The sequence below is a fragment of the Linepithema humile genome, chromosome 6 (assembly GCF_040581485.1).
Source record: "Linepithema humile isolate Giens D197 chromosome 6, Lhum_UNIL_v1.0, whole genome shotgun sequence".
NCBI lineage: Eukaryota > Metazoa > Arthropoda > Insecta > Hymenoptera > Formicidae > Linepithema > Linepithema humile.
In genome coordinates, this window is record NC_090133.1 from 9800846 (window position 1) to 9818230 (window position 17385).

The 17385-nt window shown below is 37.1% G+C and overlaps 2 protein-coding genes across 2 annotated transcripts; both read left to right on the forward strand.

Annotated features, from left to right (window-relative positions):
- Positions 1-3974: 3974 nt before the first annotated feature.
- On the forward strand, positions 3975-5697 carry LOC137000443 (uncharacterized). The gene is made up of 2 exons (XM_067356956.1): positions 3975-4103; positions 5170-5697. Exons 1-2 carry the CDS (start codon positions 3975-3977, stop codon positions 5695-5697), a joined length of 657 nt encoding a protein of 218 aa, XP_067213057.1.
- A 7996-nt stretch (positions 5698-13693) lies between these two features.
- LOC137000444 (uncharacterized) lies at positions 13694-16421 on the forward strand. Its single transcript, XM_067356957.1, has 3 exons — positions 13694-13714; positions 13767-14927; positions 15507-16421. Exons 1-3 carry the CDS (start codon positions 13694-13696, stop codon positions 16419-16421), a joined length of 2097 nt encoding a protein of 698 aa, XP_067213058.1.
- Positions 16422-17385: the final 964 nt, after the last annotated feature.

Sequence of the window (17385 nt, forward strand, 5' to 3'; positions counted from 1 at the left end):
AGCCCTTCTTTCTCTCATTTCAAAATCATTACATTCTGAAGCAAGATCACAATTTTTCTTTTTTTTTATTGATTCATATTTAACAGATAAAGCCACTTGTTCGTCTGTTTGTTTTAACAACAGTTGTTTTGAGCAAAAATCTGATTTTATAGCATCTTTTTCTTTTTGAGGAGTAGTATTGAAATTGCATTAGTTCCTTAGGAGGTTTAGGAACAAATAAGTTAATTTTTTCTGCATGCACTGTTTGTTTTAGGGTTTTTCTCTTTGAATTATTCTTTACATCATCCTCTACATCATCTTCTACATCACCTTCTACATCAGTATCAAACCGTATCTGTGAATAGCTTTTCTTCGACGTTTTCCTTTCCCTCTTAATTCAGAATCAGTGCTTATATCTGTTTGAATTTCAGCATCCTTTAGTTTTATACGAGCATTGTCATATGAGTCTGAAAAGCAAATATTAAAATTAAAAGAAAAAATAAAAATAGTATGAAGGTTTTTTTTCTAATATTAATAACTTTTTATAATTTTAATAAACAAATTTAATAATTTCTCTTACCATAACAACCTAAAATTTTAATAACTTTGACTTTATCCCATTTTTTTCTTCTGGATCAATAAGATTCTTAACTATTTTGAAATACTTTTCAGTTTTTACATTTGGCCAAAAACATGTTAAAGTGTCTTTTTCTTTGTTTTCTTGCAACCATTTTGTACAGACTAAATTAAAATATCCGTCTTCAAACTCAACTATACTGAACGCCATTGTCTTTAAATAAACGATAAAATTTACTCAAATTAGAAAACTGATTTTTTGTAATAAATTAAAAATTGTATGTTTTTCTATTTTGACTTATTTTATTTTAACATGTTAATGATGTAATAAAGGGAAAGTGGCATAACCATTTTTGAAAGGCAATGCTACATATTTCTGTTTAATTTCATTCACAGACCAGCATTTTAATGATGACAATCCATAGACATGAAAGCAACCAAGTCCAGATGGAAATGATGAGGGCAAGAAATCTTTTCTATATAAAAATCTTTTACCTATTATCATTATATCATTATCATTAATTTTACTAAATGCAAAATTTTCACATAAAATAATGGTACCATCTGTAAGACCACAAATGGAATCAGCTTCTTTTGATACGTTAAATGATATACCACAAGGTAAGGAAAGAGATTTAAATTAAGGAGAACAGCAATTATTGACTAAAGGCCCATCTGTGTGATTACCTTTAAAGCTAATTTTTGAAACCTGAGTCTCTTTTTTATGGATATTATATTCGGAATATGGTCGTGCTATCTGTTGTAAAGGTTTTTCACCCTTCCTAATAAAATGTTTAAAAATTTGCATGAAATTTTCGAATTTAAAAGCACTAAAATTATCCAAATGACCAAATTTTAAAACATCCTGTGCTAAATGAGTTAACCCGTGGATATTATGACTAACGTATGCTTCACCATACAATAACTTGAAACTTTTTACAAAGTGTAAAAGAAGTTGATGAGCATAATTATTAAAATTCAAACATAGATTCGGGCTAGCTAATATGCGAATCGCTACATGCAATGATAAAAAATTATTATAGATGTCTTTGTTCAGGCGACGGAATATAATAGGTCCTAAGTAAAGAAGAATTAATCTGAATTCAGTTGCCTTATATCTACGAATAAATTCTAAAGGTCGAGGTTTTCTAGTGAATTTAACTGGAATATTTTTCTTTAAACTTACTAAATGTTGAGATATTTCATTTATTAGTTTGGAGCTTATTTTGACTTTACGATGACCAAATAAGAGAAAAAGAAGCAATTTCTTCATTATCCCTAAACAGACAAGATGCATGTAATCTAGTACGAAACAAGATACAAGACCAAGCCCTGGAATTTCACTCAAAATAGTAGTATCTTTATGATACTGAGTGTGAGACTGCTGAAGAAATTCTTCATCATTTCTCAGATCACAATTTACTAAAGGAAAACTCGTTCTATTTTCTATTCTAATTCCTTTTTGTTTACATTTTGTGCATCCATAAAAAGCATTGTTACCACATATCTTTAACACAAAAGATTTTGCTGGAGCATCACAACAAAAGAAACTAATCTTTATGCTAATTAAACGATTATCAATAAATAATCCGTTTTGACACAAATCTTTTAATTCATCAACAAACTCTCTCAAAAATATATTACTACAGTCTGGTTTTGAATATCCATGATAAATTCCAACTGGAAAAACTGTAGAAGACCCTTTTTCTGAACATAATATAGGCCATAATACACTAGATGAAGATATTGATATTGGTACACCATCTATATTAAATGTTAGTTTAAGTTCTGCGACATTTGTATCTTTGTATAAAATGCACAGCTGCTTAGCAAGACCATTGTGCCAATATTGCCCTGGTGATACATTTCGAAGTGAAATTAACTTTAGTGATGTTTTCATTAAAGTTCTTGCATCTTTAGGTAATTTGTCTTCTGGATGTTCAGAATTCAAAATTGTAAGTAAAGACCGTAATTGATGATGATTAATTTTAGTATCTAATGCCCATTGTGCAAGTTTATCTTGAAAAGATACGGCTTCACAATAAGTACCAAATTCCTCATAAAAATTTTCAGTCTCTTTATAATCGTTGTCATAATCAACAGCGCTACATTTTGTACAGTGCTGACAATAATCTTCATTATGAATGCACTCTCCACAATCAAGAAAGCATATACATAAATTACATTTTTCACATAAGTCATACAATTCAAGATATTTATCATAAAATGACTCATTTAATATTGCACATGAATCAGATGCTACAAGAGAATCTTTAATGATGTACTTATGATGATCTAATTCATTATGTTCAAAATTTCTTTGTTGCTCGCATTCCAAACGATTTGAGTCATGTAAGTTTGATTGATCTATCTCACTATAAGAAGAAGAGGAAACAGAACTTTCGAATATACATTCAACGTTCTTTTCATTATTAGCAGTGGAAGAAGAAGCTGTAGAATTAATATTTCTAACAGCTTGATTCAATAACTGATTCCGATATCGAGATGTCAAAGCATATACTGGTTTCTTAGTTTTTGGCATAATTATATGTATATACCTCCTATACAGCATGTATATCAAAAAAACATTCAGATTTCAAAGATATATCTTTGATAAGAGATATGATAAGAGATATGAAAATGTCTTTTGAACATATATCTTATAAATATGCGTGCTATGTGTGGATTCAATTAATATTTTAACAAAAAGATATATATTATATGTACAAAAATTATAATAGCACTAACATTTAGGTTATGTTTCATTAGCATAAAGAAACATACTTTTAAAGAAAATAAAGAACATATACGAGTATATATATTCACAACTTTATATTTTATTATATAAAAAAATTATAACAATAAAATACTTACATGAAGATACAGAAGACAATGCACAAAGATTTCACTAAGTAGTCGAACGTCTAACAATCTACAATCACGTACAATGGCGAATGTAACCTTTATTTCCGCAGTGTCGACACAAGTCACAAGTGGAGCCAGATTCGCGCGTATGCGTGGCAGAATCTGAATAATTATAATGGTTAAGTAAATAAATAAGGTAAATATATAAAATAAATATATATTTATAAATATTTAGAGTAAAATAAGTATTATAAAACTTTTTATATACAAATATTTTGCAAAAATATCACTTCATAAGAGATTTCAGATATATGATATCTTGAAAATATTCAAAATATATCAGAGATAATGAGATATCTCAAATATGACAAAAATATATTGGTAAAATGATATCTGATTTAAATCTCAGATATATTTTGCTGTGTGGGTACTTTGAGGTGTAAAGAGGGTTGGAGGGGCGGAGAGGCCCCTCGACGGATGTCGTGCAGTCGGTGTCCCTTTACGGGGCACCGGTATGGGCCGATAAAGTCCTGGTCAGTCGGCGAATCCAAGCGATGGTTCATCGCCAACAGCGCCGGCTGGCCTCAAGGATCATTCGGTCCTACTGCACGACGTCGTTTGTGGCGGCCACGGCCCTGGCGGGCCTCCTCCCGGTCGAGTTCTTGGCGAACTCGTACGCCGAGGTTTAGACCCTGATCCAGTGTTGCTAGACGGGACGCTTTTTTTCACGAACGCACTTGAGAATCGGCCTCAACGGTGTACTAATTGAGGAAAAAAAAGGGCACTTGTAGACCCTTCTATTAAAAAATTATTAGATAATTTTGTTTATCGTTAAAAAGTGATAAAAAGTAATAAAATAATAATAAATTAAACGCATGTAAATATTATGTTTATTTTTATAATAATAAAATAATTAATAATATTAATAAAAAATAAGCTAAAAAAGGAAAGGATGTTTAAATAATTGTTAATAACAATAAAATATTTTATTTGGCAGAATTATTTTCCCGCTTTGCAAGAACTTCTTTAATAATATTGGTGCACTTTGATCGAGCCAGTGAAAGATCTTGCACGATTGAAGAATCTATACAAATGTCTTTTAACAAAGGAACTAAGTGATCTGCGGTATAAAGAGCAACGTTATGTTCAGAATAAAAAGCTGCTAATTTAATTTTGGCTCGTTTAACGTTTTCAATATGAGAATTTTTGGAATGTTGGCTTTGGCTTTGACTTATTTGAGAATTACTGTCACAATTTTTAATATGTTTAGCCCTTTGTAAATGTCGTATTATCTGATTTACAGCATCTAATGGTAATATTGCACAAGTTACAAATTGCCTTATTTTCCGTAGGATGAGGAGCCAGCCATCCTTTAAATAAATCGTCAGCTAACCAAGAATTTTGAAAATTTTTAATATGCGTCTTTTTAATGGCTCCTTTTGAACTATCCATATTTCGCGTAACAAAAAATACATAGAAATATATATATGATATAAATATTATTATTTTTTACATGTACTCACCTAACTTTTTCCTGTAGCCTGTCAAACGTCTAACTTTTCGCGCCAGCATCCAACACTATAAGCCGTATACACCGCTGGATTCATAGCTGCAGCGCTGCGCATGCGCGAGAAAAAGCGTCCCGTCTAGCAACACTGCCCTGATCGCACCGGGAGTGCCCGTCTAAGACCAGGGGCCGTGGAAAAAATCAGGAGGAATGCCCGTCGCAGAGCTATATCCCAATGGCAGGAGGCCATTGCGGATTCTGCGACGGGTAGATGGACCACCCACGCCATCCAGCCCTGTCTGCCGGAATGGGTAGACAGGCGAGGACGAGGACTTGAGTTCCACCTGACACAGGTACTCACCGGGCATGGTTGCTTCGGTGACTACCTGTGCAGGATTGGTAGGGAGCATACGACGGGATGCCACCACTGTGCGGCCGGTCGAGACTCGGCGCAGCACACCCTCACCGAGTGTGAGGCTTGGACGGAGGAGCGCCGAGCCCTGACCGCAGTGGTGGGAGAGGACCTCTCCCTTCCGGTATTGGTTCAAGCAATGCTGGAGGGAGAGGATAAGTGGAAGGCCGCCTCCGATTTTTGCGGCGCTGTAATGCTGCAGAAAGAGGAGGCGGAACGAATCAGAAGGAGGGAAGCGGAGGGGGTGGACAGCACTCCACCATCCTCCCCACCTCCCCCCCCCCTTCGCAGAGAAGAACGGGAGGTAACGGCGGCGGGGGTACTCCCCCGACCGCAACGCGGCGGAGGAGAAGAATAATCTCCCGTCGCCGTATACCAGCCCTACGCAGGGACTGATAGGAGTAGGGGTCTCTCAGAAGGTGGTAAGGAAACTTGCCATCACCACCATCACAATCTGAGAGACCCCTGGGGACTTACATCCCAAGAAAGGGATATCCCCATGCATGCATAGAGAGGCTGGGTGGAGAGGGGGAATTTCCCCCTCTCTCCCCAGCGGGGGCCAACCGTGAGCGGGGGCCAACCGTGAGCGGGGGCTCACGGTGGTCCCGGTCCCCCACACACAAACCAGGGAGGGCGATGGGGAGACTGAGGTAGTCCAGTCTTCCCCATTAATAATAATAAGAGATGAAACAGAGGGGTGGGAGAGAGAAGTTATTTCTCTCCCTCCTGGGAAGAGACCGAACAACGGTCAAACCCGAGAGGGGGTGAGATGAATGCCGCTGGCGATGCCTCACCCCCTCTCGGGTTAGGATGGCTACCGGCGGGGGTTTTAGTGGGTATATCCAGGGACACCTTCCCTGGGGACTCCCACATAACCCTCGGGTTCTCCCTGGAGGCCCGAGAGTATCCATAAAGGATTTCCCCCGCCTAACCAAAAAAAAAAAAAAAAAAAAAGGCCCCTCGACGGGGGTGAAGGGGGATTTTGCGAAGAATTGCGCTGGGGAGGGGGAGGCGATTAAAGGGGAGGGGCGAAGCCCGTTAGCAGCGCCAAGTTTTTTTGTATTTTTTAATAAATATTTTGTTATTTTAATTAAATTTTTTAAAATCAAATTTTGATCAGTTTTATATATACATTTTATGTATATTTTATATATGTTTATTTTGAATTTGCACCTTGAATAATATATCAGTTACTTTTCATGTTGGTGATATATTAAAAATTTAGATAATTATTAAAATATAAACATATTGGAGTGTCTTTTTTGGAACTTGGCCAGACCTTATCATTTATGAATTTTTGTGCTATATCACCTACTTTTTTTATAAATGTACAAAATTAATTATGTGACAGAATTGAAATTATTTTTCAATTATTTTTGCACATTTTGAATGTAACATTTATATTAAGTCAGTTATATATTAACTAAATTATTTTACATTCTAACACAAGTATTTTGTTTCATATCACACTTACATTCTATGAAACAGTTTTATTTCAAATATTCAAACTAAACTATTTTTAGTTGTAGCATGTCTTCGATTTAATTGCCCCATTGATATGAAGTTATGGATAGCTGATATGAAATATCTTTGCTTCATATCACGGTTATGTTAAAATTTTTATAAAATATGTAAAAAAGACTATGATATGATATCAAAGACATGTTAAACATAAAATAATTTAGTTAGAACATTCGAAATGACACTTATTATGTTTCACCTAGCGTAATTGTGATATCAAACGCAATACTTATGTTATTAGTTATTTTTTAATATTATTAATAAAACATCTGTTTCACAGGACATAAGTGTGATATGAAACACAATACTTGTGTTATAATGTGAAATATTTTAGTTAATATGTAATTAAATTAATATAATTGTACAAAATTAATTATGTAACAGAATTGAAATTATTTTTTAATTATTGTTGTACATTTCGGATGTAACACTTATATAAACTATGATATAAACTATGATATTAAATCAGCGACATATAAACATAAAATAATTAAGTTAGAACATTCAAAAGGACACTTATTGTGTTTCACATAACGTAACTGTGATATCAAACGCAAGACTTATGTAATTAGTTATTTTCTAATATTACAAATAAAACATCTGTTTCACATGACTTAAATGCTATATAAAACACAAGACGTGTTATAATGTAAAATAGTTTAGTTAATATGTAAATAAGTTAATATAAAAATGTACAGAAATGTACAAAATTAATTATATGACAAAATTTAAATTATTTTTCAATTATTTTTCTACATTTCGAATGTAACATTTATATTAACTTAATAACATATTAACTAAATTATTTTACATTATAAGTTCTGCGACTGGATCGATGTCGACGTCGATGTGTTCTTTGTTCATTAATACTAATAAAATTCTATTACGTGGCAGTTTATTTGTTAATAAAATATTAACAAGATTAAAGGATATAATTTTCTTTTTTATACTTTGCAGAAGTTCTTTTTAATACTCTTCGAGTTATTTTATATCTTAATCTGACATATTTAATATTTGATATAAAATTTAAATTAAAATATCTCTGAAAATATTAAGTTATGGATAATCTTACCGTAATACTTTTATGATTAGAATAATGAGAAGTGGTATAAAGAAAACGCATAATTGTTAAAAAAAGTACATTGTAAATTACATACTTTTTCTTCAAAAGAATAATGGGTTTTTTTACACGTATTGATTCGTTTTATTATTCTGCGCATAAAAATATTATGGTAAGATTATCGATAACTAAATATTTTAAGAAATTTTAGATTTTATATGAAAATATGTCATATCTCTCTCTCTCTCTCTCTCTCTTTTTCATGTTTGTGAAATTTTCGTAGTGCAACTTGGGAAAGTCGAATTTATTGACCCTTGGCACCTGGTGCAAGAAATACACGTAGCGCAACTCGGGGTACTCGAGTTCGTCAACTCTTGGGACCTGAGGCGAGGAATTCCCGTAGCGCAACTCCCGAAAATCGAATTCGTCAACCCTTGGCACCTGGTGTAAAAAATTCCCGTAGCGCAACTCGCAAAAGTTGAATTCGTCGACCCTTGACACCTGGTGCAAGGAATTCCCATAGCGCAACTCGGGGAAGTCGAAATCGTCGACTCTTGGCACCTGGTGCGAGAAATTCCCGTAAATTTTAATGATAATGATAATACCCTGGGCCCCGTAAATTCTTCATCCGCCCCTGCGGACAGAGGAGAAGAATAAGGAGACGACGTTTCTTAATTTTTGCTTTACCAACATCACTTTTTGACCGCTTGTATCTCCGGAACGGCTGGACCAATTTAAATTTTTTTTTGCTTAAATTAGTCGTGGCGATGCCGCCTTTAAGGATATACTATGTGTTTTTGTAAAATTTTTTATATTTTAGTTGCTACAAATCCCCGAAAAATCGACTTTGTGCGCGCAGGATAAGAGACTTAGTAGTGTCATTTTCTGAACTTTGCCAGAGACTCTTTTCCTGACTTAGTAGTGTCGTTTTTTGAACTTGGCCGGAGACACTACCGCGTCTCCTGATTTGCGTGCACATGTTCACGTGAACATGACATGTTTCGTATCGCAACGGACGCTGCTGCTTTTATCAAAGTGTTCATTGTTTTCGGATTTGATAATATAAAAAGCGACACGGCCGCGGAGGAGAAACGCGATCGTGAAGAATGTCGGATAAACTCGGAGGAACGCAAACGAGTGTTCGAATGGAAAAGAGCGTTGCAGCGGTAAGAAGAGAAACGCCGTTTTATCTGACGTGCAAAAAGAGCTGGAGAAAGGGTACCTTATCGATGAGTATAGCTGTCACGGCAGGTTCGGGTTTTCTTTGATACGACGCCGTAAGCAACACATCTAATAAAAATGTAAGCTTGAGGGGATCATCATTCACGTCATCGAATTCTGAAATTTTCTCTCTCAACTGTTATTTTGCTTTCTTTTATTTCAAATTGGATATACTTGCAAATTTATCAATTTTAACTGAAACATATTAAATCAATACTTTTTGACATTCGCGAATGTTTTGGAAGATTATTATTTTTTTTTTGTAAAATTTTGAAGTGGCTGTGTGAAGTGGCCATCCTTTCATCGATAAAAAAAAATTGAGGTGGATCGTGTATTGCGCTTTTACATTAATTGACCTGTATACATCATATCGGATCCATATTCTCCATCAACCGCGTCGTCCATCAAATATCAACGCAATATCACTTGCGAATGGGCACGCGCAGGGTTAACGATTTTATTCCTCTTTCTTTCACAATCAAGGTTGTTAAAGAATGCTACTTTGTGATATGAATAATTATCATTAAATTCTGCTTTTCTTTTAGGTCAAAAATGTCACCGGTGTTCACGAGTGGCAAGCTGAAGAGCTTTTTCCAGCTTATGCAAGAGTCCGGGGAATCAATGAGGGAATCGTGATCGATTCACGGATGATTCTAAGGTCGTGTCGATAGCTTTAATGGATACATTTTATAAGTATACTACTAACATGGTATCCTCTTTGGCGTTTGGAATATGGACGAATTGCTTTGACACACCGGTGCCGGAATTTTATAAGAAGTGTAAGTTTTATATTATAAATACTTGCAGATCAATTAAATTTTGATCAAAACTTGGTTGCAATTATTTATCTACAATGAAAACTTAATTATTATATTAAATATACTTTATATACTTTATAACGGCACAAAAATTAATACGTGTGCGCGTAGGGATTTACTTATGCGAAAAGTTTTTATAATAAAGTAATAAAATAAAACGTCTGCGATAACGTTGTCGCAACTTAAACCGCAGCATTTTTGTCTAGCACAGCTACTGCCACAACGTCACTGTGTCGTTTTGACAAAGTTGTAGCAGCAAAAGTGGGACAACTTTTTTAGGCTTGAAAACGATGTCGCAGCTATTTGGCTGCACAACTATTCTGCTATAGAAAAGTTGTCATAGCCAACTTACAGCAAACACATGAAACTTCAAAATGTTTGCAATAACGTTGTTGTAGTTTAAACCGTAGCATTTTTGTCTAGCACAGCTACCGCTACAACGTCATTGTAACGTTTTGACAAAATTGTAGCAGCAAAAATAAGACAACATTTTTAGGCTTTAAAAACTATATCGTAGCCATTTGGCTGCACAATTATTTTGCCGTAAAAAAGTTGTCATAGCCACATTACAGCAGTGGCAGTAAAATTACGTAAAAATATTTTAAAAATAATTTTTTTTAAATTTTTGCTTCAACTGGTATTGAACCTATGACAACCCGGAACATTCGCCTCACTAAACTTAGATCAAATTTAAAGATTAATTAATCATTACAAATTATTACAATTTATAAAGTATATTATAAGTATACAAGCGCGGACGCAAATTCATAAGAGACTGATTACAGAACTACACATAGATTTTTAAGTATTAATATTAGAGCCGCATAAATAAATGCAAAGGTCTGCTTGACCATTGCTGATACATGCTAAATTTAATATAAAACTGATAGTCACGTTACTCTGCTTTTGCTGTGACATACAAATTACAGCCAGATTACAGTTATTTTGGCTATATTTTAGCTTCTATCCATGCGCATGCATGGTAACAATTTACGGTGTACGTGCATAATAAACTTCCCAAATTTTCTAAACTTTTGCAAGTCGGTCAATAGTCTTCTTTTCATTTTGAAAACTTGTCACCTATTCACTTTTTAATCCCAAAAGTAATAAAATGGCTGAGGTTTTGACTTTTCTTTATAGTTGTCATAATGCTTTTACAACTATTTATACAGCTCAAATAGCAGTGGTTGAATTTTGACTTTTGTTATTGCTATTACAGCGACTTTATATCAATTAATACAGCTGAAATAGCTATGGCTGAATTTTGTCTTTTGTTATTGTTGTCACAGCGACTTCATACCAATTAATACAGTTAAAATGGCTGCGGCTAGTTTTGATTTTTCTGATAGCTCTCACAGCGACTTTACAGCTATTAATACAATTAAAATAGCTGTGGCTACATTTTTTATTAGTTGTCACAGCGCTTTTGCAGTTAAAAGTTTAGCAAAATAACATTTGCTGCCAAATAGCTGTAATAAAGGCTAACAGAACGTTGTACTAACTACATTTTTGCTGTCGCAGCAAATATAGCCAGATTGTGTTACTTGGGTAATATCTCCACTCGATCTCAGCAAACGTTAATTCGGTTTATATTTGATTCATCCTCAAATATTATTTCAAAAGGTCTTTTGATGAAATATTCTTGTACATATGTATAATATAAAAAAACAAAAATGTGTGGATTTTAATATAAGAAAATAAATTACGAAACTTAAGGAAAAAGCTGGTCAAAAACCCGAGCTGGCTTATTATCGCTCTTATAATTCTCTATCATTCAAGTGTACAAACCGCACATTTTTAGTGGTCATCTTCAGTGTACAAACAATTTTATCCTAATGTATAATTATAAAAACTAAGCGCGTGCAAATTATAATATATAGATAAAAAATATTATCCCAGTCGTTAAAAAAACAGTATTGTCATCTTACTTGATAGTTGCATCCTTGTAAAACAATACGAACCAATTAGTTGTACATAACTTTTTAAATTTGTGACACCGGCTTTTATTCATTGGACTTTATGTTGGACAATTAATTAGTTCGATTTGTTTTACGAAGATGCAACTCTCAATTAAAATGCAACACTGTTTTTTAACGTCTAAAATAATATTTTTCATCTATGTTTTATAATTTGCGTGCACTTGGTTTTTACAATGATACGTTAAGATAAAGTTATATGTTCACGTGCGCTTGGTTTTTATAATGGTAAGTTAAGATAAAATTATGCTCGTACTTTCGTCCGAGTATGATGAATAAGGTGTAGTCGTGATTATGCACGTACGCAGTCAACAAGTTTTTAAGCTCCCGCCAAAAAAACGCGAAGTAGGTACGGCTGGACGCCGCCGTGCGGAGCCCGCATCTACATCCGATCATTGTGTTTCTTGTTCGTCGTGTCGACAAGTTGTGCGTTTTTCTTCGTCTACATTTTTTCGACCTTTTTTCGTGTTTAAAATGCCAAAAGGGTCGCACAAACGCTCGAGAAATCGTTCACAGGAGCGCTCTCGGGACAAATCCTCCGATAAAAACGTCAAGAGACGTCGGAAAAGCTCAAAACGAGATCGCCGTTCACGAAGCGCCTCGGAAGGCCGCCATGATCATTCAGGTTATGTCAGCCTTGAGGACAAACTCGATGCCCTCATCAACCTTCTTTCCAAAAACAAGAAAAAGCGTATCCTAGAGTCTGCGCAGCAGACCAGGTTAACGCGCAAGACATCGAGGCAGCGTCCGCCCCTTTTCAGGAATCTCTAGTCGCCGACAAAGGTATGTACTTACAAAACAATGTGGACATAGAACCTGCTTAGCAAAGTACGATCCTGCCCACACTTGATTTGCGCCATAGAACGGTTCGCGAGACGACCGTCTCTCTTGTTGTAGAGAATGCGCCCCCAGCTCTGATGGTCGTCGAGAACGCCCGCTCTGTGTCCTTCGACACGGAAATTTACACCATAGCGGAACAGCAGTCTACCTACCTAGAGGCAGATTTCGCAGTTCCTGACTTCAAGAGGGATTTATTGGGCGACAATGAACTAGCAAAAGTGTCGGGTCCACCAATTCACGATCTCTTGGTGGAAAAATTGTCAACTATTTTTTCAAACGGTTCCACTAAAGAAACGAGGGAATTATTAATCAAGAAATACCCCCCTCCGGCAAATCTGCCTCTGTGCAGGGCCCTGTTACTCAACCAAGAGATCCGTCAAGTGTTGCCGTTGTCTGCAGCTAAGAGAGATGATTATCAATGCTCAACACAGAAGCTTATAGGGGCCGCAATCTCGGCTCAAACTCTCTTACTCTCGGAACTCCTGAAACCGGAGATCTCCTGGGATACTAAAGACATTTTCGAAAAAGCCAGTGATGCAGCACGCTTGACAGCGATGATACAGCACCACATTTCATTGGCTCGTCGATCCCTTATCTCTCCAATGCTGACACTGTCCGCAAAAAATGCGCTAGACGGTTCTGCTGTGGACAAAAAGCTGTTTGGTGAACAGTTCCTGGCCAAGATGAAGGAGACTGCATCAGCTGACAAGCTTGTCAAGGGTCTTACTAGGACGAGCGTACCCACAACAAAACCGCTTACTCTGAACACCAGGCAGCCATCTCAGAGGAGGTCACTGCAGGGAAACGAGAAACCCCTTGCGAGGAAAACTCAGGCGTCTCGTCCCGCAAGGGTTCAGCAACAGAATTCGAGACGTCGCTCGAGATCTCGCTCCAGAACGTTTCGCAGGAACTAGAGGTATGCGTTGCCGGCAGGTTAAAGTACTTTATTTCAAATTGGGCAGAAATAACAACAGATCCAGTTATTTTGGAGTTTGTGTCGGGCTTCAAAATACCCTTCTCAACCCTCCCGCCTTCGCGCTCCTACTTGCCGGAACCAGAACTAAGCAGTTCGGACTCCGAAGAGATAGCCAAAGAGCTAAATCATTTACTTCGCAAAGGGGCGATCAGCCGAGCAGAGTTCTCGGAGGATCAATTTCTTTCACCCTACTTTTTAATTGACAAATCTTCAGGTGGAAAACGGTTCATTTTGAACCTGAAGGAATTGAATAAATTCATCGATGCTCCACACTTTAAGATAGAAGATTTAAAATTGGCTTGCCAATTACTCTCTACTGGAACCTACCTGGCGTCCATCGACTTAGAGGACGCCTACTTTTTGGTCCTAATCGAAGAATCTTCAAGAAAATTTTTACGTTTTTCATTTCATGAGACCATATTCGAGTTCACCGCTCTTTCTTTCGGCCTAAATCTAGCGCCTTTCGTGTTCACCAAAATAATGAAACCAGTAGCTTCCTTTTTGAGAAAGAGAGGTTATGTCTCGATTATCTATCTCGACGACTTCCTCTTAATAGGTGATTCCTTTGAGGATTGCAAATCAAACGTCGATATGACTTTGCATTTACTGACAAAACTGGGTTTTTTAATAAATCATAAGAAGACCGTTTTAACCCCCAGTCGTCAACAAAGATTCCTGGGTTTTATTCTCGATATTAAAAACATGTTCATTTACCTGCCGGAAGATAAACGGATTACATTAGCTGCACGTGTGCTTTCCTTCCTATCAAAATCGGAGACTAAAATTCGGGATTTCGCAAGTTTTATCGGTGCTCTCATATTTGTTTGTCGGGCAGTGCCTTACGGGCTCCTCTATGTTAGAGATTTCGAATCTCTAAAATTCCAGGCATGCGAAAACTCTGGAGATAACTACGAGGCCCACATGACGTTGCCCTCGAATTTGGTTTCAGACTTTAAATGGTGGGTACACACGCTGGCATCGCCGAATATTGGTAAGCCGTTAAGGAGACAGAGGTTCCAACATGAAATCTTTTTCAATGCCTCTCTTTCGGGCTGGGGAGCAGCTATGGACAACCAGAAAACACATGGGTGGTGGACTACGGAGGAAAAGGAAGAGCATATCAATTGGTTGGAATTAAAGGCAGCCTATTATGCTTTCAGATGTTTTGCTAACGAGGTATGTCTCCCGAGACATCATTTTACGCGTTGATAACACTACGGCGATTGCCTGCATAAACAAAATGGGATCTATCCGTTTCCCAAAGCTTGCAGCAGTGACAAAACTAATTTGGCAATGGTGTGAGCACAGAGATATTCAGATCTTTGCGTCTTATATAAGGTCTTCTGAGAATGTGGTGGCTGACGAGCAATTTCGAATCCTCTCTACCGAAACCGAGTGGCAACTAGCTTTATTTGCGTTTAAAGAGATCAATAGAAATTTTGGCCCTTTCGAAATCGATTTGTTCGCGACACACGCGAATTCCAAATGCTCGTCTTTCGTGTCCTGGTTTCCCAATCCATTCGCGACTGCCGTGGACGCTTTCACACAAGATTGGAGCACATCTTATTTTTATGCGTTTCCCCCCTTTTCTATTATACCAAAGGTTTTGAGAAAAATTATTAACGATCGAGCAGAAGGGATTTTGGTAGTGCCCTGGTGGGACTCTCAGCCATGGTTCCCCATGTTTAACAAACTGCTAACCTCTCCAACCCTAATTTTTCATCCAAACTCTAACTTGCTACACTCTCCTTTCAGCAGCCAGCACCCGATGTGGAGGAACATTTCCCTGGCAGCCGGGAAATTATCTTACAGGCATTTCGCCGAAAGGGAATCCCGGAATCAGCTCTAGCCACGTCCTTGGCCTCACTTTCGGAGGGGACCTTGAAGCAATACGCGAGGCCAATCAAGCTGTGGTGGCTATATTGCAAGAATAAAAGCCACGATTGGTTCCAGCCCGATATCGGGGTTGCGTTAGAGTTCCTAGCGGCCGAGATGAAAAATATATCAGCGTACGGATCTCTCAATTCCATCCGCTCAGCGCTTTCTCTCATCACCAACGTGAACCTAGGCTCGGACTCCAGAGTGAAGCGTTTTTGCAAAGATGCGGCGGTTTTGAAGCCTTCGAAACCGAAGTATGCCCTCACATGGGACCCGAATCCGGTCATCGCTCACCTGAGGACTCTCACCCCCCATTCATCGTTGGATAGGAAAACCTTGACGCATAAATTAGCGACATTGATAGCCTTAGCGACAGCTTCTAGAGTTCAGAACCTCGCCTTAATTAAGCGTGCAAATATCTCGCTTACGAACCCTGTGATCATAAAGATACCTGATAGAATCAAGACGTCGGGCGTTAATCGAACACAACCTTCGATGGTCTTTCATAAGTTTGAAGAATGTCCGGAGTTATGCATCGCTTCCTTGCTGCGCATGTATATTGAAAAAACAAATTCTCTCTTACCAAGCGACTCTGACGCTCTTTTTCTAACATTTGGCAAGCAACCAAAAGCGGCTTCGACCCAGACTATTAGCCGATGGATAAAAAAGACGTTAGCCGAGGGTGGCATTGATACCTCAATCTTCACCGCGCATTCAGTTCGCCACGCTGCAACTTCATCAGCTGCGCGGCTCAACGTTCCTCTTGACGAAATTTACAAATCGGCCGGTTAGTCAAGTAATTCGTCCACGTTTGCAAAATTTTACAATCGCCCTCTAATTCCATCGGGTAATATTAGCCGAGCGTTTATTCTTAACAGATAATCTAGTAGCTATACTTCAGTTGCGACTTATTTTATTTTATTTTTGTATTGTTACTTTAGTCGAGTCTTCCATTTCATTTTAGTTCCTAAGAGATACTATTTGTTCCAACTATTGGATAATAACGAAGAAAACGCTGTTCAAATTGTTTAAGCTTTAAACAGCTTTGAACGGACTTTGAAAAATGATCGGATGTAGATGTGGGCTCCGCACGGCGGCGTCCAGCCATACCTACTTCGCGTTTTTTTGGCGGGAGCTTAAAAACTTGTCGACTGCGTACGTGCATAATCATGACTACACCTTATTCATCATACTCGGACGAAAGTACGAGCATAATTGCATAATCAAACGAACCTCTGTAAAGTTCGATTGTAATTATGCGAGGACTTTCGTCCGAGTATCCGTTCTCGCCCTTACCCAGTGTCTTCTCTCTCCCTAGGACAATTTGAACGGACTTTGAAAAATGATCGGATGTAGATGTGGGCTCCGCACGGCGGCGTCCAGCCATACCTACTTCGCGTTTTTTTGGCGGGAGCTTAAAAACTTGTCGACTGCGTACGTGCATAATCATGACTACACCTTATTCATCATACTCGGACGAAAGTCCTCGCATAATTACAATCGAACTTCACAGAGGTTCGTTTGATTATGCAATTATATGTATACTGAAGCTGCAAAAAATGTGCCGAAACGTTTGTACACTTGAATAATAATACAGAGAATTATAAGAGCAATTACAGACCAGGTCGGGCTTTTGTTTAGCTTTCTTTTAATTTTTGTAATTTATTTTTTAAAATATTCTTGTATTTATCTATATCTTATGGCTATATCTATATATTTTAATCAAAAACGTCTGATTAGAATAAAATCGATTAAT

Coding starts and splice junctions, on each gene's coding strand:
- LOC137000444 (XM_067356957.1), top strand. CDS start 13,694: ATGCGTTGCCGGCAGGTTAAA. Junction 13,715..13,766: donor TGCGTTGCCGGCAGGTTAAA/GTACTTTATTTC, acceptor GTTATTTTGGAG/TTTGTGTCGGGCTTCAAAAT. Junction 14,928..15,506: donor TCAGATGTTTTGCTAACGAG/GTATGTCTCCCG, acceptor CTCTCCTTTCAG/CAGCCAGCACCCGATGTGGA.
- LOC137000443 (XM_067356956.1), top strand. CDS start 3,975: ATGGTTCATCGCCAACAGCGCCGGCTGGCCTCAAGGATCATTCGGTCC. Junction 4,104..5,169: donor TGGCGAACTCGTACGCCGAG/GTTTAGACCCTG, acceptor TCCCAATGGCAG/GAGGCCATTGCGGATTCTGC.